The sequence below is a fragment of the Selaginella moellendorffii genome, unplaced genomic scaffold (assembly GCF_000143415.4).
Source record: "Selaginella moellendorffii unplaced genomic scaffold, v1.0 SELMOscaffold_34, whole genome shotgun sequence".
Classification (NCBI taxonomy): Eukaryota; Viridiplantae; Streptophyta; class Lycopodiopsida; order Selaginellales; family Selaginellaceae; genus Selaginella; species Selaginella moellendorffii.
In genome coordinates this window covers 1,354,500-1,371,593 of record NW_003314295.1, presented here as the reverse complement: position 1 = coordinate 1,371,593, position 17,094 = coordinate 1,354,500, and the positions used below count along the sequence as shown (strand labels likewise).

Here is a 17,094-nt window from a genome sequence, read left to right as displayed (position 1 = left end):
ATGATCTGGACCGTCGGCATGCCAACGGACGCGATTGTTCCAGTTTCGTACTCGGTAGATTGGGCCATGGCCAGATTTGCCGTCCGAAAAGGTCTTTCTTCTTCCCCAACCATGAACGCTGGAAAAAACTAAAACTGATAAACATCCTTTGTTGTGCCTTCGCTGGGGGAAGCCCTAAGCCGGGGGATAGCGGGAGGGGGTTTGTGGATGTTCTTTCTGGAGGCGGCAGGGCGCGCGACGCTAGGGGCGGCGGCTGGATGAAGCTGACAAGAGTAGGGATTTACATTCTTAGATGGAAGCTGGAGGCGCGGCTGCCAAGCCACAGCTAAGGTGCTATGGCCGCCGGAATCGCTCCAAATCGGCCAAAGAAGAGGTGTCCAGTCCAGGGGCCGACGATGCGAGGTCAAATGGGAAGCTCCCAGGTGATAAAAGGCTCGTCGAGGACAGTGTAGGGCAGGAGAAGGCTCCAGGTGATTCTAAGCTCGGTCTCGCGAGCGAGGAATCCAAGCTAAATGCAGGAAAGGGGGCTGTCACTCCGTCGAAATTGGAGCCGCTCCAATCGGACGCTGGGAAGACGCAGGAGCTATGCGTTGTGGCGACAGAGGCAAAGGTCTTGGATGAAACGCCTCAAAAGGATTCCGTGAGGTTTTTAAATGAGGAAGAGGAGCTCGCGTACGAGGACTCGGTTTTAAGCCGAGCTGAGGAGATTTGGACAAGGCAAGAGGTACATGCATCGGTATTTGCATGGAGTGTCCAGTGCATTGCTTACTTGCTCGATTTCTTCTTCTTTCATTCTTAGGCTCTCGAGCAAGTGAAGCGAAGAGCACCATCGAAGTGGAAAGAGCCCACGCATGCGAAGAGTCACTGGGACTACGTTCTTGAGGAGATGGTCTGGCTTTCCAAGGTATGTCATCGTCTTCTCCATAGAGCTATTAAGACGAATGTTTTGAGTGTAGGACTTTGATAAGGAGAGGAAATGGAAGGTGGCTCAAGCAAAGAGAGTTGCCATGAAAGTTGCAAAGGCGAAATCGGAAGAGGAAAGCAAAGGCATGCGTCGGCTCAAGGTTTGCTTTGCGCTCTGTGCTGCCGTTGTCTTAAGGCTGGAAACTGTAGGGTGAAGAGCAGCGTATCCGAAGAATCGCGAGCAGCATAGCGAAAGAAGTTAAGAAGTTCTGGGTGAAGATCGAAAAGCTGGTAAGATAATTTTCTAAATGCTCTCTTATGACGTATTGTCGTCCAGGTCGTCTACAAGCATCAACTTGCTGTTGAACAGAAGAAGAAGAAAGCCCTGGACAAGCATTTAAATTTCTTACTTGGGCAAACGGAAAGGTACGCTCAATCGTGCCCTTGTGCTTCTAAGTTCGCTGATTGCACATTTTATTCAGATACTCTTCTATGTTAGCAGTTAACCTGTCAGGCCTTCCTGAGAACAACGAAGACCAGAAAACTCAGGACACTGGAGATTTGCTGGACGCTGCAAATGAGCCTTCTACTGACAAAGATTTCACATGTGACCAAATGGAAGAAGAGGTTAACGCAGTTCGTTCTGACGATTATAATTTTTCTAACACAAACGGTGTAGCAGGATGACGAGGCCACTCTCGAAGCCGACGAAGCGCTGATCACCGAAGACGAGCGCAAGGAAGAACTGAATGCGCTTCAGAGGGAGAGCGAGCTGCCAATAGAGGAGCTTGTTGGTCTATATGCAAAAGGTTTCGTCATCAGCTATGTTACTGTTTTCTTGTTTTTCACCAACGGTTGTCTTTCAAAGGTGACAATAGCGAGGAAGAGAGAAGTACCTCCGACGCCGACCCAGATAAAGAATTGGTAAGATACCCATCATTTAGGCAGCCTGTAGAGGCTTGAGGGAACGCATTCTTATTGAAGTTGGAATTTCTTATGCAGGATGACGAGGAATACGATCCTCATACCGCATATGCGTCAGAGGAGGTAAATTTTGGAAGATTATTCTTCCTTAAATCACTTTCTGATTGTAGGACGACGAAAGGACTTTCGACGAAGAGGAAAAACTAGCGATGGCAGAGAACAAAGACGTTAACCTTGAGGTACGGTACTTTTTCAAGTGTTTTTTCGCTCTGACTAATGGAATGTTGCATGGTATTGAAGCTTGAGCAACTGAAGATGGAAAATGAGTTGCCCGTTTCAGAGCTTTTGTCTCGATACCGTGCGGTAAGTTCTACTTTAGAGTGCACACAGTAGCTTATATACCTTGATGCAGGAGGGTGCCGAGAGCTCAGGAGACGAGAAGGGCGGTGCTAGTGACGCGCCTTCTGATAGCTCCGATGAGGCTAAAGAGAGAATGGGCGAACCTAGTACTAGCGGTCGAAGTTCGTTATTGATCATCAAGAGTACGGGTAGATCAAAAGCTACAGGAGAAAGCAAGATTTTTTATGGCACGGAGCAGGAGGCGGAAGTGCTGGCTAATGTAGCCCGAGCTGCTCAACAAAGAGGGGAACGCATGAGAAAAAGAGCTGGTTTAGATGATAGTAGTAGAGTGGAGGGATCTGGGAAGACCGGTAGGAAGGAGCTTGACGACGCTGCTGCTGCTGCCCTGTCTGCACAGCCAACAGGATACACATTTTCTACGACAAGAGTGAGGACCAAGATTCCCTTCTTGCTGAAGCATTCTTTGCGGGAGTATCAGCACATAGGACTGGACTGGCTGGTCACCATGTACGAGAAGCGGCTGAACGGAATTCTGGCAGACGAGATGGGCCTTGGCAAGACGATCATGACAATTGCCTTGTTAGCTCACTTGGCTTGTGAGAAAGGCATTTGGGGACCTCATTTGATAGTGGTGCCGACAAGCGTGATGCTCAACTGGGAAACAGAGTTCATGAAGTGGTGTCCCGCTTTCAAGGTCCTAACGTACTTCGGCAACGCAAAAGAGCGCAAGATAAAGCGGCAAGGGTGGTCGAAGGCGAACTCCTTCCATGTCTGCATCACGACATACAGGCTGGTTATCCAGGACGCGAAGGCCTTCAAACGGAAGAAGTGGAAGTATCTCATTCTCGACGAAGCGCACCTTATAAAAAACTGGAAATCTCAACGCTGGCAGATGCTGTTGAACTTCAACTCCAAGAGAAGGATCCTTCTGACGGGAACTCCTCTCCAGAACGATTTGATGGAGCTGTGGTCCTTGATGCACTTCCTGATGCCACACGTTTTCCAGTCGCATCAAGAGTTTCGAGACTGGTTCAGCAATCCTATCAGCGGGATGGTGGAAGGCCAGGACAAAGTAAACCAGGACGTGGTGGATCGGCTGCATAATGTGCTGAGACCTTTCATCCTGAGGCGCTTGAAGCGCGACGTTGAGAAGCAGCTCCCGGGGAAGCACGAGCATGTAGTGCCATGCAGGCTCTCGAAGCGGCAACGCAATCTCTACGAGGACTTCATGGCCAGTTCTGATACACAAGCAACTCTGTCGGGCGGCAACTTCTTAGGACTCATCAACGTCCTGATGCAGTTGCGCAAGGTCTGCAATCATCCCGACTTGTTTGAGAGCAGACCAATCGTGTCTTCGTTCGACATGCCGGGCCTCCAGCTTCAGATGTGCTCGGAGCTGTGCACGGCCGTCCAACAGAAGCCTTTTTCGACAGTGAACCTCGAAGTGTTGAACTATCTCCTGTCGGAAGACATGGAGGCCTGGGAACCATCGGAGCTCGCTGAACTTGCTACGCCAACGCCTCTCATTGAAGAGATTGCCACCAGTGGTGAAGATAGCTGGAACGAACAGGAACAGGTGACTGAACCGCAGAACATTTTCGAAGAGATTCAAGCGGCTTTGGCAGCGCAGAGACTGAAGAGGAGAAGAGAAAAGGCTCGACAATTTGGGTGGCTCAATATGCTGCGATGCAGCAGGCATGTGGTATATGGTCGTGGGCTGGCGAAGCACGTCGAGGTGGAGCACCCTGTTTATGGTATTCATTCCATACAGTCAGATCCTTCTCGTTACTTGACGTTCCCTTCAGCGATAGCCGAGGTGGTGAAGCTTCCATCTTCATGGTGCGAAAGTCTCCTGGATCTGCTACAGGCTTTTGTATTCGTCATACCAGCAGCTCGGGCTCCTCCGCCGCTTATTTGGTGCAGCAGACAGTCTGCCTCCTCAATCTTGAGACATGACTTCCCGAGCAATCAACTTGCGGTGATGAGTGACTTGGTGGCACCGCTACGTCCGGTCATTGTGCGGCAGCAACTGTTTTTCCCGGATAGGAGGCTCCTCCAGTTCGATTGTGGGAAGCTCCAGCAGCTTTCAGTTCTACTGCGGCGGCTGAAATCGGAAGGTCACAGGGCGCTGATCTTCACGCAAATGACAAAGATGCTCGACATCTTGGAGAGTTTTATCAACCTCTACGGCTACAACTACATGAGGCTCGACGGCTCTACCAAACCTGAACAGCGGCAAATTCTCATGCAACGATTCAACACGAACCCGAAGATCTTCTTGTTCATCCTGTCGACGAGAAGCGGAGGCGTTGGGATCAACTTGGTTGGCGCCGATACAGTCATATTTTATGACAGTGATTGGAATCCTGCGATGGATCAACAGGCTCAGGATAGGTGTCATCGCATCGGCCAGACGCGTGAAGTTCACATATACAGGCTGGTTAGCGAGAGTACCATCGAGGAGAACATTTTGAAAAAGGCCAATCAGAAGCGTTTCCTCGACAATTTGGTCATCCAGAGTGGTGGCTACAACACTGAGTTTTTCAAGAAGCTTGATCCCATGGAACTCCTGTCCGGTGTGAACACTACAAAGCGTGCCGACCAGCCGCTTTCTAATGCCGACGTAGATGCGGCACTCAAAAGTGCCGAAGACGAGGCCGACTACATGGCTATGAAAAAGGTGGAGCTGGAAGAGGCCGCGGAGAATCAGGAGTTTGCTGAAGATGTAAGCGTGGAGGAGGACGAATGTGCCGACGACTTGGAGGATGGAAAGGTTTCCGAGACCAAAGTTCCGTCACCGGAATTTGAGACTGCTGGAACGCCGTCGTTACCAGAGCTTAAGGAACCTCAACCGCTCCTTCTGGATGCCGAGGAGGAGATGGACATGCTTGCTGATGTGAAGCAGCTTGCGGCCGCAGCAGCAGCATCAGGTCAGGGCAATAACTTTGAAGACCAACTCAAGCCAATCGAGAGATACGCGATTCAGTTTTTGGACCTCTGGAATCCAATCATCGATACCAGCGCTTTGGAAACACAAGTAACCTACGAGGAAAAGGAGTGGGAATTGGAACAAATAGAGAAACTCAAGGAAGAACAGGAGGCGGATATTGACGAGGATGATGAACCACTTCTTTACGAGAGTACGTATTTGCATCGTCCAAAGTTATAAGCCGTGTTAACTTTGTTCTGGCAGGTTGGGATACTTCTAATGCCGATGCAGCTTATAGGCAGCAAGTAGAAGTCTTGACGCAGCAACAGGTTTCGTTTTTATTTTTTCATTTCCGTATGTTTATTTAACAAGGTATACAGGAACTCTTACAAGCACAATGGGACGCGATGCACGACGAGGAGCTCCAAGAGGCTGACAGGTAATTCTACATTCTTTGATATCTGAATCTAGTCTTTACTTTTCTTTCAGGCTGATTGAGGGCGAGAAGCAGCAGAAGAGACCAAAGAAGAAGAAACTGAAATCTCTAGAAAGAAGCAGTGTAGAGGAGTACAATTTTTGTTCCGAGGAAGACGCGGGAGCAGATGATCACATTGATGCCGACGAAGCTGATGAGGTACTCTCCATTGCGTCCGACGAGGGAGAGTACGACATGCAGTGGGATAACTCTCTACGCACGCCTTTTCAACGAAAGCGCAAGTTTTCGAGGTTTTTTGAAGAGGAGGGCGGCGAGAACAAAAGGTTTAGGAAGGAGGATAGCAGGACAGAGTACTTCAGGCCTAGGTTTGGTGGCAAGCTAACTATTTGCACGACCGCAAGGAAGAGCCCAGTCATCTTGCTGGAAAGAGACCGAAGAAAGGAAGCACTCAAGGCCAAGGATCATCACACAGACTGGATGCCCGAGGAGGACGAGGTCCTGTGCGCTGTAGTGCACGAGTATGGTGGAAATTGGCTTCTGGCTAGCGATGCCTTAGAAGGAATGCCAGACGGCGGAGTGTATAGAGGTCGGCACAGGCACCCTGTTAAGTGTAAAGATAGATTTAGGCAGCTCGTAGTCGAGAACGCTGGTACCATTTGCGGGGGGGTGAGCAGCGAGAGATTACTATCTGGGGCTGTTATCAAGGTGACAGAGGTATGTGTTACGCTTTCGTTTCATTCTGCAGCTGAAAAATTGGTCTTGTTTTGCTTTGGTTGATGCAGGAAGACACAAAGCGCTTGTTAGAGCTAGTACAGCGAGTTCCTGACAAGGAGGTGTTGCTACAGAGACACTTCGCTACAGTCCAGAGTGTGAAAGACTCTTACAAGGGGTCCGCAAAGTCGAGGAACGGTTTCGTGAGTAACGTTGGACATCCCCGAAACCTTCCGTTCGTCTCCCTGGCAAATCTCTGTCAAGGTTGCTTGAAGCCACCGTTGCGGCAGGCTTCTCACAAGCAGGGGCACGCGCTGGTAGCGGAGGCTCTATCTCAGACGACTGCCAGTGACAATGGAAAGATGCCTGAGAATTCTGCTTGCAAGGCCGTGAAGAACAATACTGCCAGCGACAACAACGACAATGGAGACGTCGAGAGCCAACCTCCGCTGGAATTGTCTCTCAGTTTTTCCGACCCAGAAGAGATGGAGGACTTCCGGCCTGTGAACGTAACGCTCAGACCAGGGGAACCAAAGACCGCCGAACCACCGTCCAGCTCGAGTATCCGGTCGCTCGTCTGTGAAACCCGCTTCAGGTACCTACACAAGAATTGTGAGCTCTAAAATTCTAACTTTACTCATGCACAGGCTAGCATCACAGATGACACCTTCAATTTGGGCAGCAGCAGCGATCTCTGTAGTTCCCAAGCCAACGCCGAGCCAAAACAACCCTCCAGTGAAACGCCAGCAACCTCCGACCGATGTCGCCAAGCTCCAGAGGCCGGGCAAGCAGCCCCGGCTGCAGCCAGTCTCCAAGCCGAACGGGATGATCGAGATAAGACCAGTGGAGATGAAGACGAGTGTGTCTCCCAGCCAGATAAAGCCAGCCAACCTGAAGAAACCACCACCGACGGCAGTGTTTACAACCACTGGAGCTTCCAGAGTTCATCACGTAGCAACGAAGCCGTCAAGCTCATCGAGTATCCAGCTCGCGAGGCCGTCGAGCAGTGCCAAATCCACAGCGGTGGCAGCAGCAGCAGCAGGATCAACCGCAGCAGCAGCAGCAGCAGGAGGAGCGAATTATCCATTTGCTCAGTACTGGCGGCCGGACTCCACCGTTTCCAGCTCCAGGCTAGCTCAAGCCCCGGCATCCGAGGAGGCGAGCTATCATCGCAAGCCAGCGGCGGCGGCCAAGAACAAAGGTGTGAGCGAGTGAGAGAGGTGATTTTTTATTATGATTATTTCAGGAGTCTTTCTGGTATCGTCAGCTCAAATTCGTGAAGATCGTGATCACGCTGCTGCTTCTCGCTGGGCCCAGAAATTTTGATCGATCAAACAACACCGAAAGAAGAGAAAGAGAAAAAGACTCGGTAGTAATGAAAGAGACGAGAGATTTATCTTGTTCTTCGTGTACAAGAATGGTAGGTGCTTTAACCCGCGGTAAAATAACATTTCTGGTTATCCCGTTTAAAACCCAGGCATTTTCGGTCTAGGCAAATATTGTGTGCATTCAGGAGGGGCAAAGTTTGCGCGTGTCAAAGCCAGCGATCTCCTCGTTGCGCCACAATTCCCTCTTCGATTCATCCGGTAAGACATCGCATCACGGCGTTGTCAGCGCTGAATTCCTCGCGGTCTCAACCCTTGGCGCTCTACATTTGATTCTCCTCTCTTTCTCGTAGCGCGAGGCGGCAAGCATGAGCCCTACCTTGACGGCGCCGATCCCGGAATTGCTCGATCCCAAGGCCGATGGAGCGGCCGGCGATGGAGCGATCCAAGTCCAGGAGCAATCGGCGGGGTCCGGGGAGCACGCCAAGAGCGCATCGAAGAAGATTGTGGCGGAGAGCTGCCTGTCCATCATAATTTTGGGGGCTTCTGGGGATCTCGCGAAGAAGAAGACGTTCCCAGCGCTCTTCCATCTCTATTGCCAGGTATGTGAGGATTCGAAGCAAATATGAGGGGATTTTCGATTCATTGACAATGCCGCAGGGGTTTTTACCATCGCACCAAGTTAAACTGTTTGGCTATGCCAGATCGAAGCTCATCGAAGAAGACTTCCATCGCCGAATTGGAGGGTAAGGATATTATTGTTCTTTCTTAGCTTTCGTATTGTTCTTCATAAAGCTTTCTTCGCGCTTGTGTAGACATTTGGCGGACTCTGGAAAGTATCCTGCTGATCTTGTAACCAAGTTTCTCGAGCTGGTATGTTTCTCCTTTTCTCGTTTATGTATTGTGACACTTCGATCATTCAATCACTTTAGAGCACGTATATCTCTGGCGCTTACGACGACGACGACAGCTTCAGAAAACTTGACAAGATTATTTCCGATTATGAAGCCGGGAAGGATGAGCCGCCTCGCCGACTTTTCTATCTTGCGCTGCCTCCATCGGTCTATCCCCTCGTGGCGGGCATGATACACAAAAACTGCATGAACAAAAGTACGTGATCACATGATTTTCGGCTTTATATATGATCTGATTTCAGGGGGCTGGACTAGAATTGTCATCGAGAAGCCTTTTGGCAAGGATCTAAAGAGCTCTGAAGAGTTGAGTGATCAGCTTGGGAGTTTGTTCTCGGAGGAGCAGCTGTACCGGATTGACCATTATCTGGGAAAGGAGATCGTCCAAAATTTGGTAGGGTTGCAGTCGTTGTCATTCGCATTGATAAGCTCGTGTTCTCCAGCTTGTGATGCGGTTTGCAAATCGCTTTTTTGTTCCACTTTGGAATCGTGATAATGTTGCAAACGTCCAGGTATGGGTGACAATGACAAATCATCGCTAGTGTTCTAAATAGCATACATGCAGATTGTGTTCAAGGAGAATTTTGGAACTGATGGTCGCGGTGGCTACTTTGACGAATATGGGTAAGTAAAAGCTGGAGAGTTTTTCGCTCCAAATGGAGTTAACTTCTCATTTTCTTCGTAGCATCATTCGGGATATCATTCAAAATCATCTTATGCAGGTATACATGCGTATCCCTTTCGGGCACTTAAATGCACATGCTTTGGCAGGTTCTTTGTCTGGTTGCAATGGAAAAACCATTATCCTTGAGCCCTGAACATGTTCGCGACGAGAAAGTGAAGGTACTGTATCACATTTCCGCACAGAATAAATCTCAAAGCTCACAGGTTCTGCAAGCCATTCAACCAATACAAGACAGCGAGGTTGTTATTGGACAATACGAAGGCTATAGAGACGATCCCACGGTTTCCGATGAGTCATTGACACCCACATTCGCCTCGGTGGTGCTGCGAATCCACAATGAGCGTTGGGATGGTATGGCAGTTTACTCGCAATCTTCTGTCGGTACTAACTCTTTTCTTGTGAAAAGGTGTTCCTTTCATCCTAAAAGCTGGAAAAGCCTTGGATACTCGTAAGGCAGAGATTCGTGTCCAATTCAAAGACGTCCCGGGGGATATTTTCAAATGTAAGCTCTGATCCCTGACACTGTTTTTATTCACTCAAAGACGATACTTCGTTTAAATATACAGGCAAAAAACAGGGACGAAACGAGTTTGTCATGCGATTGCAACCTTCAGAAGCCATGTATATGAAGCTGACGGTAAGTTTCAACCTTTTTAGCTCCTCCACCTTTAGCTTAATCTGCCAAAATTTCGATCACAGGTGAAGCAGCCAGGTCTGGAGATGTCCGCAACGCAAAGTGAGCTAGACCTCTCTTACCGCCAACGCTACCAGGACGTGGTTATTCCCGAAGCCTATGAGCGCTTGATTTTGGACACGTAAGAAGAACTTTCAGAGTCTTCGCTTTTCCGCTCATGTATTTATTTATAACCTCCAGGATCCGCGGAGATCAGCAACACTTTGTTCGGAGGGACGAACTACAGGTAAGCGTAACTATCCCCGTACAGAATTACTTCCTAACTCGTTCAAACGGACAGCTTTCGTGGGAGGTATTCACGCCATTGCTGGAGAGAATAGAAGCTGGAAAAATCCCGGTAATTCCGTACAAGCAGGGAAGCAGGGGACCGCCCGAGGCCGACAAGCTCGCGGAAGAGCAAGGCTACGTGAGAACTCATGGCTACATTTGGATTCCACCGTCACTCAAGGATTAAGACCTTTCCATCGATAAAAGTAAACTATTGCTCGATCAAAACCAAGTTCTTCCTTGAAGCTACGCTCGTGAGAATGACTGATCGTTCGCGTGAGAATGACTGATCTTCTCCTTGTTAGCTTCAGGTCCTCGAATAAACTAAAAAATTTGAAAATCAAAAGCTTTTCATGGCCTACCACGAGTTTTTTCAAACCAGCTACGTACAAACTTGGGAGCTTGTAGGCGAGAAGACAACAGTAAAATTTAAAAAGCTTCTTCGCGGACAGGTCCACAACACGGCATTGGATTTTCGGGCTTCAAATTCGCGCGCACACGCTGGATCGATGGTAGGATAGTTGGGAATGGGTAGCTCGCAGAGTGTTTCCGCAGGGAGTAGCGGCAGCTCGTCATACCAATCGGGAGTCCCCCTGCCAAATCATGAGTATAGTCATCCGACACAGGATTACGATTTCGATCATGAGTACAGTCATCCGACTCAGGATTCCGATTTCAATCACGAGGATAGTCATCTGACTCAGGATTACGACCTCGCATTCGATCTGCAGTTGGCTGAAGTAATGGAAGCCTCCCGAGCCGAAGAAGTGTTTGCTGCCTGGGAGATCCAAAACCGAGAGGAGCTGATCGATGCGGTGCTGCTGGCCAAAGTCCTGGAGCGACAACAAGAAGAAGAACAAAGGATGCGCAGAGAAACTTGTCGAATTTGCACCGAAGACAGGCTTTCGCTGCAGGAGATGATGACCGTGCAACCCTGCGAGCACAGGTTCTGCATCCAGTGCATGAGGCACAACGCGGAGGTGAGGGTGAAAGAAGGAGCTGTGGAGGTGCGATGCCCGTCAGAGCATTGTCTCGCGGTTCTGGACTATGAAGTTTGCACCGAGCTGCTGTCCAAGGAGAGCATCCAGCTGCTGGAGAAGAACAGGGTGGAGCAGAGCATTCCCGCGGAGTTCAAGATCTACTGCCCCTACAAGGAGTGCTCCGAAGTCATGGACAAGCGCCTGCTCGACGCCGTGCCATCCTCTTCAAGTTCTTCGAGTTCTCCAAAAAGTTGTTCCAAGAGCTCTAACAAGAGTCCTCGGAGAGGCTCCCAGAGTTCTTGGAGAGCTTCTTCGCCCTCTTCGCCTTCTTCGTCTCTTCCAGCTTGGACCTCGTCTGCTCCTATTCCTTCGTCATCAGATTCCCTTCCTTCATCCTCGGCGACTTCGACGACTCAATCCAACGCTCGTGCGTCGTTCATGGTCAAATGCCTCGCGTGCGGCAATGGCTTCTGCCTCAAGTGCAAGGTGCCATGGCACTTTGGCATGTCCTGCCGCGAGTTTGAGAAGGTCCCGGCCGTGCTGCGCGACTTTGACGGGGTGAAGCTCTACAAGCTGGCGTCGAGGAACAAGTGGAAGCAGTGCGGCCAGTGCGGCAGCATGATCGAGCTGACGCGGGGCTGCAACCACGTTGTTTGCCGGTAAGCCATTGTTTGATCATTCCCTTGACCTTTTTCTCTGGGGTTTTCAGGTGTAAGTACGAGTTTTGCTACCTTTGCAACAGAAAGTGGACGTCGGACCATGCGGCTGCCTCCAAATGCCCGTTTTGGGATGAAAAGAAGCTCTTGGACCCGAAGAAAAACATGTAAATTATAACAAACTACTAATATTTGAAGTGATTAAACATTAAAACGTATACTATACCACTTGATATTGTTCACAATCATATGGTAAACTTTTATTAAAGCAAAAGAATTTAATTGTGCATGGTTATTAAAATAAATCTTGTCCGTTAAAAAACCCAATTGAAATCTGGACCACAGAAAAAGTGCTGAATGAAGCAGCCACATTAGGGTGGACACTTGGCACCCTGTCGGGCGACTAGGTTTGGCCATGTCAAAAAGGGCGAAAATGGGAGCACCAAGAAACTTTAGGTCGCAATGCATGCTGTCCAGCCGCGCCACAGCTGCGGCTGCGGCCACACTGCCATCGCCACGCAGGGATCGTCCGCCATCGGGCAGAGATCGCGGGTGAGGTACGAATTTCGCAAGAAGGTCTATGGCGTCGTCCGGCTCCGGCATTGCATCGCCCGGGCCTCAAGCACAGCCAGTGGCAGCAGCAGCGGCAGCGAGGAAGATCATCCATTGCCAGCTCCAGACGGGGAGGCTAAGAGGAAGAAAGAGGGCAGCGATCTCACGCTGGTCGTGTCGGTGGGCGAGAATTTGAGGCCCGGGCACGTCTATGTCCGCCATGGAGGGGCCGTGGCGCCGCTCACAGTGGGAGAGATCCGCAAGGCGGCATTGGCAGACAAGCAAAGCTTTTCTAAGCGAGAGAGCCCTTTGGAACACGAGGCTTGGGAGCTTCTCAGGTCTGCCATGGTTTACTACTGTGGGACTCCAGTCGGGACGATCGCTGCCAATGATCCCACCGATGGCCACCCTTTGAACTACGACCAAGTTTTTATCAGGGACTTTATCCCGTCCGCCATAGCTTTCCTGCTCAAGGGCGAGACAGACATTGTCCGGAATTTTCTTCTACACACGCTCCAGCTCCAGGTATGTTGTTCTGAGAAATGAACTTATGGAGCTCCATTTTTTCTGTTTGTATCAGAGCTGGGAGAAGACCGTGGATTGCTACAATCCCGGCCAGGGACTGATGCCCGCCAGCTTTAAAGTGAGAACTGTTCCTCTCGAGGGTGATCCAGCAAATGGCACGGAGGAGGTTTTGGATCCAGATTTTGGTGAAGCTGCCATTGGCCGAGTTGCTCCTGTCGATTCCGGTGAGAACAGAAGAAAGCTTTGCGTGCAACCATGTGGTTTAACTTCCATTTGGTTCTCTAAACAGGATTGTGGTGGATTATTCTTTTGAGAGCTTATGGCAAAAGCACCGGGGATTACACGTTGCAAGAGAGGGTCGACGTCCAAACCGGCATGAAAATGATCCTGAAGCTTTGCCTTGCTGATGGCTTCGACATGTTTCCGACTTTGCTCGTGACTGATGGTTCGTGCATGATCGACAGAAGGATGGGAATTCATGGCCATCCCCTCGAAATACAGGTATGCCATCCTTCTTGAAAGCTTTCACTTTCCTGACTAGTTTTTCTATCTTTTGAGGCTCTGTTTTACTCTGCACTAAGGTGTGCTCGGGAAATGCTGATCTCGGAAGACAGCGCGCTTGATCTCATCAGGACCCTCACTTCTCGACTCAGTGCCCTGTCCTTTCACATCAGAGAGTATTACTGGGTGGACATGGGAAAGCTCAACGAGATTTACCGCTACAAAACCGAGGAGTATTCTCACGAGGCAGTCAACAAGTTTAACATCTATCCGGACCACCTCTCGCCATGGCTGGTGGACTGGATTCCCAACAAAGGCGGGTACCTGGTTGGAAATCTTCAACCAGCTCATATGGACTTTCGGTTCTTCTCTCTTGGCAACCTGTGGGCGATTGTGAGCTCTTTAGCCACGCCAGAACAGGCAGAAGGCATACTCGATCTCATCGAAGCTCGCTGGGTGGACTTCGTCGGCAACATGCCTATGAAGATATGCTATCCGGCTTTGCAGGGAGAGGAGTGGCGTATCATCACCGGAAGTGATCCCAAAAACACGTAAGCTCGTTCTTTTCTTTTGGCATGTTTTACCTTGACATTTTGGACTTGGAGACAGACCGTGGTCGTATCACAACGGAGGTTCCTGGCCGACTCTCTTGTGGCAGGCAAGCTATCAAGCTCTTCGCGAGTAGATTCTGGCTAATGGTTTTTTCTATGTTGCTTATAGCTTACTGTGGCTTGCATCAAGATGGGGCGCCCGGAGATGGCTGAGCGTGCCATTGAAGTTGCGGAGAAACGGATCTCCAGAGACAGATGGCCAGAGTATTATGACACAAGAGCAGCAAGGTTCGTAGGGAAGCAGGCTCGACTCTACCAGACTTGGTCCATTGCGGGCTATCTTGTTGCCAAGATGCTTTTGGATAAGCCGGATGCTGTGAAAATCTTGACGTGTGAGGAGGACTTGGCGTTGCTGGAGGCCATGTCGTGCTCTTTGGATGCCAATCCTCGCATTAAGAGAAAACGCAAGCTGAAGTCTACCAGAATTATAGTGTAAATTCAATATATTTTTACTTTTTATATCTTTTTGACAAAGAATGTTAATCTAATATGCTAATAGAAGAAATAAAGTAAATATATTATAAAATGTAAATATAGCAATTGTATTTAAGAATGGAAAATTATAAGATTTTACATTATCTCATTATGTCAAACATGTACATTTTACAAATTAATAAGATATTTTAATTAATTAATTAAAGTAAATTTTATTTAAAAAGTTATGTTATGATGCATTCAAAACATTATAAAATGAGTAGTGTAGTGAATTATATATTGATATATCTAATTTAGTTTATCGTTTCTACTTGTTTTATTATTTTAATATATATATATAGTTTCATTTTATATAGATAAAAGTTATTTTAACCTTCAAAAAACAAAAATGTCAATTTATGAGAATATCTATATCCCATTTATCAAAATATATAAAATAATTTAATATATAAATTTATGAGTATAGACATTGTAACTTTGCTATTTAAATTACCACATCACTTAAATTTGATTATGTGAATAATATAATGTGCATGTTTAATGCACATTAACAAAAAACCATATAAATAATTAAACAGTTTATCTTGAATGACTCAAATTTGTTAAATTTATATGTATAGATAAGTTATATCAAATTATTTAGTAGACTCCCATGTAAGCAAATGATGTAATTTTAACACCATCACAACAACTTTATTAGAATATCATTGAAAAAATAAATAAGAAATATTAAACATTAATTAAATAGTGGCTTTTTATGAAACACAACAACACTTTATACATATAGAGTAAGTTTTTGAAGTTATGTTATATATAATCCCAACTATAATATTTAATAACTATTAAATCCGCAAATGAGTATCATTTGTAAACAATTCTAAAAATAACATTAAAAAAAGATAAAAATTAGATTTATCAAACATTTAAATTGAATAAATGTTGTATACGCATTTGATCTTTAGCAAATTGTACTAAGCTTTTGGTCAACTCATGTTTAAACCATAAGAAAAATATTCACTATAAATTAAAAAAATATCATGTTGATGATAAAAAATTGCTTTATATTAGAACCTTACATATAAAAAATATTGCACAATCTTATTTTTTATTTAAATAAATGTAAAAATTGCACAATAGAGAAGAAATTTAAAAAACTTTAATATAAACTGGGTTAAATAAGTAATTTTCCTCAAGAACCCATGAAATTTATAATTTTGTTAGGAAAATAAATTAATAACTTATAGTTTTTTCAAAATTTAACTGCATTTTATTTCACAAAATCACAAACCTTAAAATTTTAGAATCTTGTCTAAATTTTAATTTAGAACATTTGAGTTTCTATAAAGTGTTTCTCAAGTTGTTAAAACACTTATTCAATAAATCGCAAATGATTATACTATATGATGATTTAATAGATGCTTTAAAAAAATAATTGTTATTTCAGTATTTATATGATACTCATATAAGTTCTTTTCAGAACTCTCGGGAACTATTTTGAGTATATATTATGATATCTTTTAGTAATTTTATCAAAACATTTTAGAAATGCTATAAGAATTTTAATAATTAATACTTAACAACTAAATATTTCTTGATAGTTAATTATTGGTCAAGTAACTTCATTATCACTTTGATCTTCAACATTTTAAGGATTACCAAAATGGAAAATTAAGATTAATATAATTACTTTATTTTTTATACAATTATGAATTATTTTTGTTAAACAAAAGGAACAAAAAGAAATGTTGTGAGGTCCAAGTGCTACAGTGCTATATACTAATATTAATGTTGTGTGATTTTAGTAGCTGTCAAATTGGTTTTAATCTGGACCACTCGCTCTTGTATTTTTAGTTAATTAATATACATATTTTCTATATTCCCTTTCTATATTCCTGGTGGCAATAAGGGGCACCTATAATTGTCCCTGATGAGTGTTTGGATTTGGGATTTTGGTTAGATCTAATTTTTACATCATCTAGCTCTAACTTTTTCCATTTCCTTTCTTTTGTTTTGAAAGTGATGCAATTTGGCATTTGTTTTCAAAACCTCTTTCTTCGTGCCCAAATATGTCAAAGTGGATCAAGCTTGGAATGTTGTGGATAACATTTCGTCAAAATCTTGTAAAACTTGTGCATGCACTTACTCCAGCCACCCTTGACAATGCTCTTTGCTTGGCATAATGTTATAAGACATTGCCTCTTCCACCTCTTGCTACACATTCTTCAACTCCACTTCCTATGGGTGATAGTCTTGTTCCAATGGAAGTTGATATTGCTACTACTTGAGTTCAAAAACAAGGATAAGGATGTGGTTGTGGCCGTGATGTTCGCTACTAGGCATGTGATGAAGTTGGTCACACTTATCGATATTGTCAGCATTCTCCAAATTAGTGGTCTCCATTTCTTGGATGGAGACCTTGGCTTAAATGTCCTGTTAATGTTGCTGTAGTGGAAGGTTTGGACACCGAAATGCATCTAGGAAACGACGAATCACATGAGTAACAAAGAGACCTTGTAGAAATAAGTTAATGACCCTTCCATCTTTTTTTTGCAAGTACCATCAAGAGGTTCACTTAGCACCAGTTCATCTAGTGTTTAGTTTTCAAACTCATTTTTATAATAAGAGGTCTCTTATTATTTTCTTCATATTGGTTGATAGAAGTTCAAATTTATCTTCTATTGCTCAACTT

The 17,094-nt window shown here is 46.0% G+C and overlaps 4 protein-coding genes across 4 annotated transcripts; all 4 read left to right on the top strand.

Moving 5' to 3' along the window:
• The first annotated feature begins 152 nt into the window (after positions 1–152).
• On the top strand, positions 153–7,735 carry LOC9656127 (protein PHOTOPERIOD-INDEPENDENT EARLY FLOWERING 1). The gene is made up of 17 exons (XM_002977544.2): positions 153–724; positions 800–904; positions 957–1,064; positions 1,114–1,194; positions 1,241–1,329; positions 1,386–1,530; positions 1,586–1,712; positions 1,772–1,827; positions 1,906–1,950; positions 1,998–2,066; positions 2,128–2,190; positions 2,240–5,327; positions 5,381–5,445; positions 5,497–5,555; positions 5,606–6,266; positions 6,335–6,858; positions 6,911–7,735. The coding sequence occupies exons 1-17, from the start codon at positions 293–295 to the stop codon at positions 7,476–7,478; spliced, it is 6,285 nt and encodes a 2,094-aa protein (XP_002977590.1). The 5' UTR covers positions 153–292; the 3' UTR covers positions 7,479–7,735.
• A 15-nt stretch (positions 7,736–7,750) lies between these two features.
• Positions 7,751–10,504, top strand: LOC9656126 (glucose-6-phosphate 1-dehydrogenase, cytoplasmic isoform). Its single transcript, XM_002977543.2, has 16 exons — positions 7,751–7,849; positions 7,942–8,190; positions 8,249–8,334; positions 8,404–8,461; positions 8,521–8,698; positions 8,745–8,893; positions 8,943–9,011; positions 9,065–9,123; positions 9,185–9,221; positions 9,271–9,342; positions 9,388–9,535; positions 9,591–9,686; positions 9,751–9,821; positions 9,884–9,999; positions 10,059–10,104; positions 10,159–10,504. The coding sequence occupies exons 2-16, from the start codon at positions 7,957–7,959 to the stop codon at positions 10,330–10,332; spliced, it is 1,593 nt and encodes a 530-aa protein (XP_002977589.1). The 5' UTR covers positions 7,751–7,849; positions 7,942–7,956; the 3' UTR covers positions 10,333–10,504.
• A 168-nt stretch (positions 10,505–10,672) lies between these two features.
• On the top strand, positions 10,673–11,952 carry LOC9656125 (E3 ubiquitin-protein ligase dbl4). The gene is made up of 2 exons (XM_002977542.1): positions 10,673–11,784; positions 11,835–11,952. Exons 1-2 carry the CDS (start codon positions 10,673–10,675, stop codon positions 11,950–11,952), a joined length of 1,230 nt encoding a protein of 409 aa, XP_002977588.1.
• Positions 11,953–12,238: 286 nt separating this feature from the next.
• LOC9656124 (neutral/alkaline invertase 3, chloroplastic) lies at positions 12,239–14,431 on the top strand. Its single transcript, XM_002977541.2, has 6 exons — positions 12,239–12,858; positions 12,914–13,082; positions 13,148–13,359; positions 13,417–13,910; positions 13,969–14,017; positions 14,080–14,431. The coding sequence occupies exons 1-6, from the start codon at positions 12,244–12,246 to the stop codon at positions 14,404–14,406; spliced, it is 1,866 nt and encodes a 621-aa protein (XP_002977587.2). The 5' UTR covers positions 12,239–12,243; the 3' UTR covers positions 14,407–14,431.
• Positions 14,432–17,094: the final 2,663 nt, after the last annotated feature.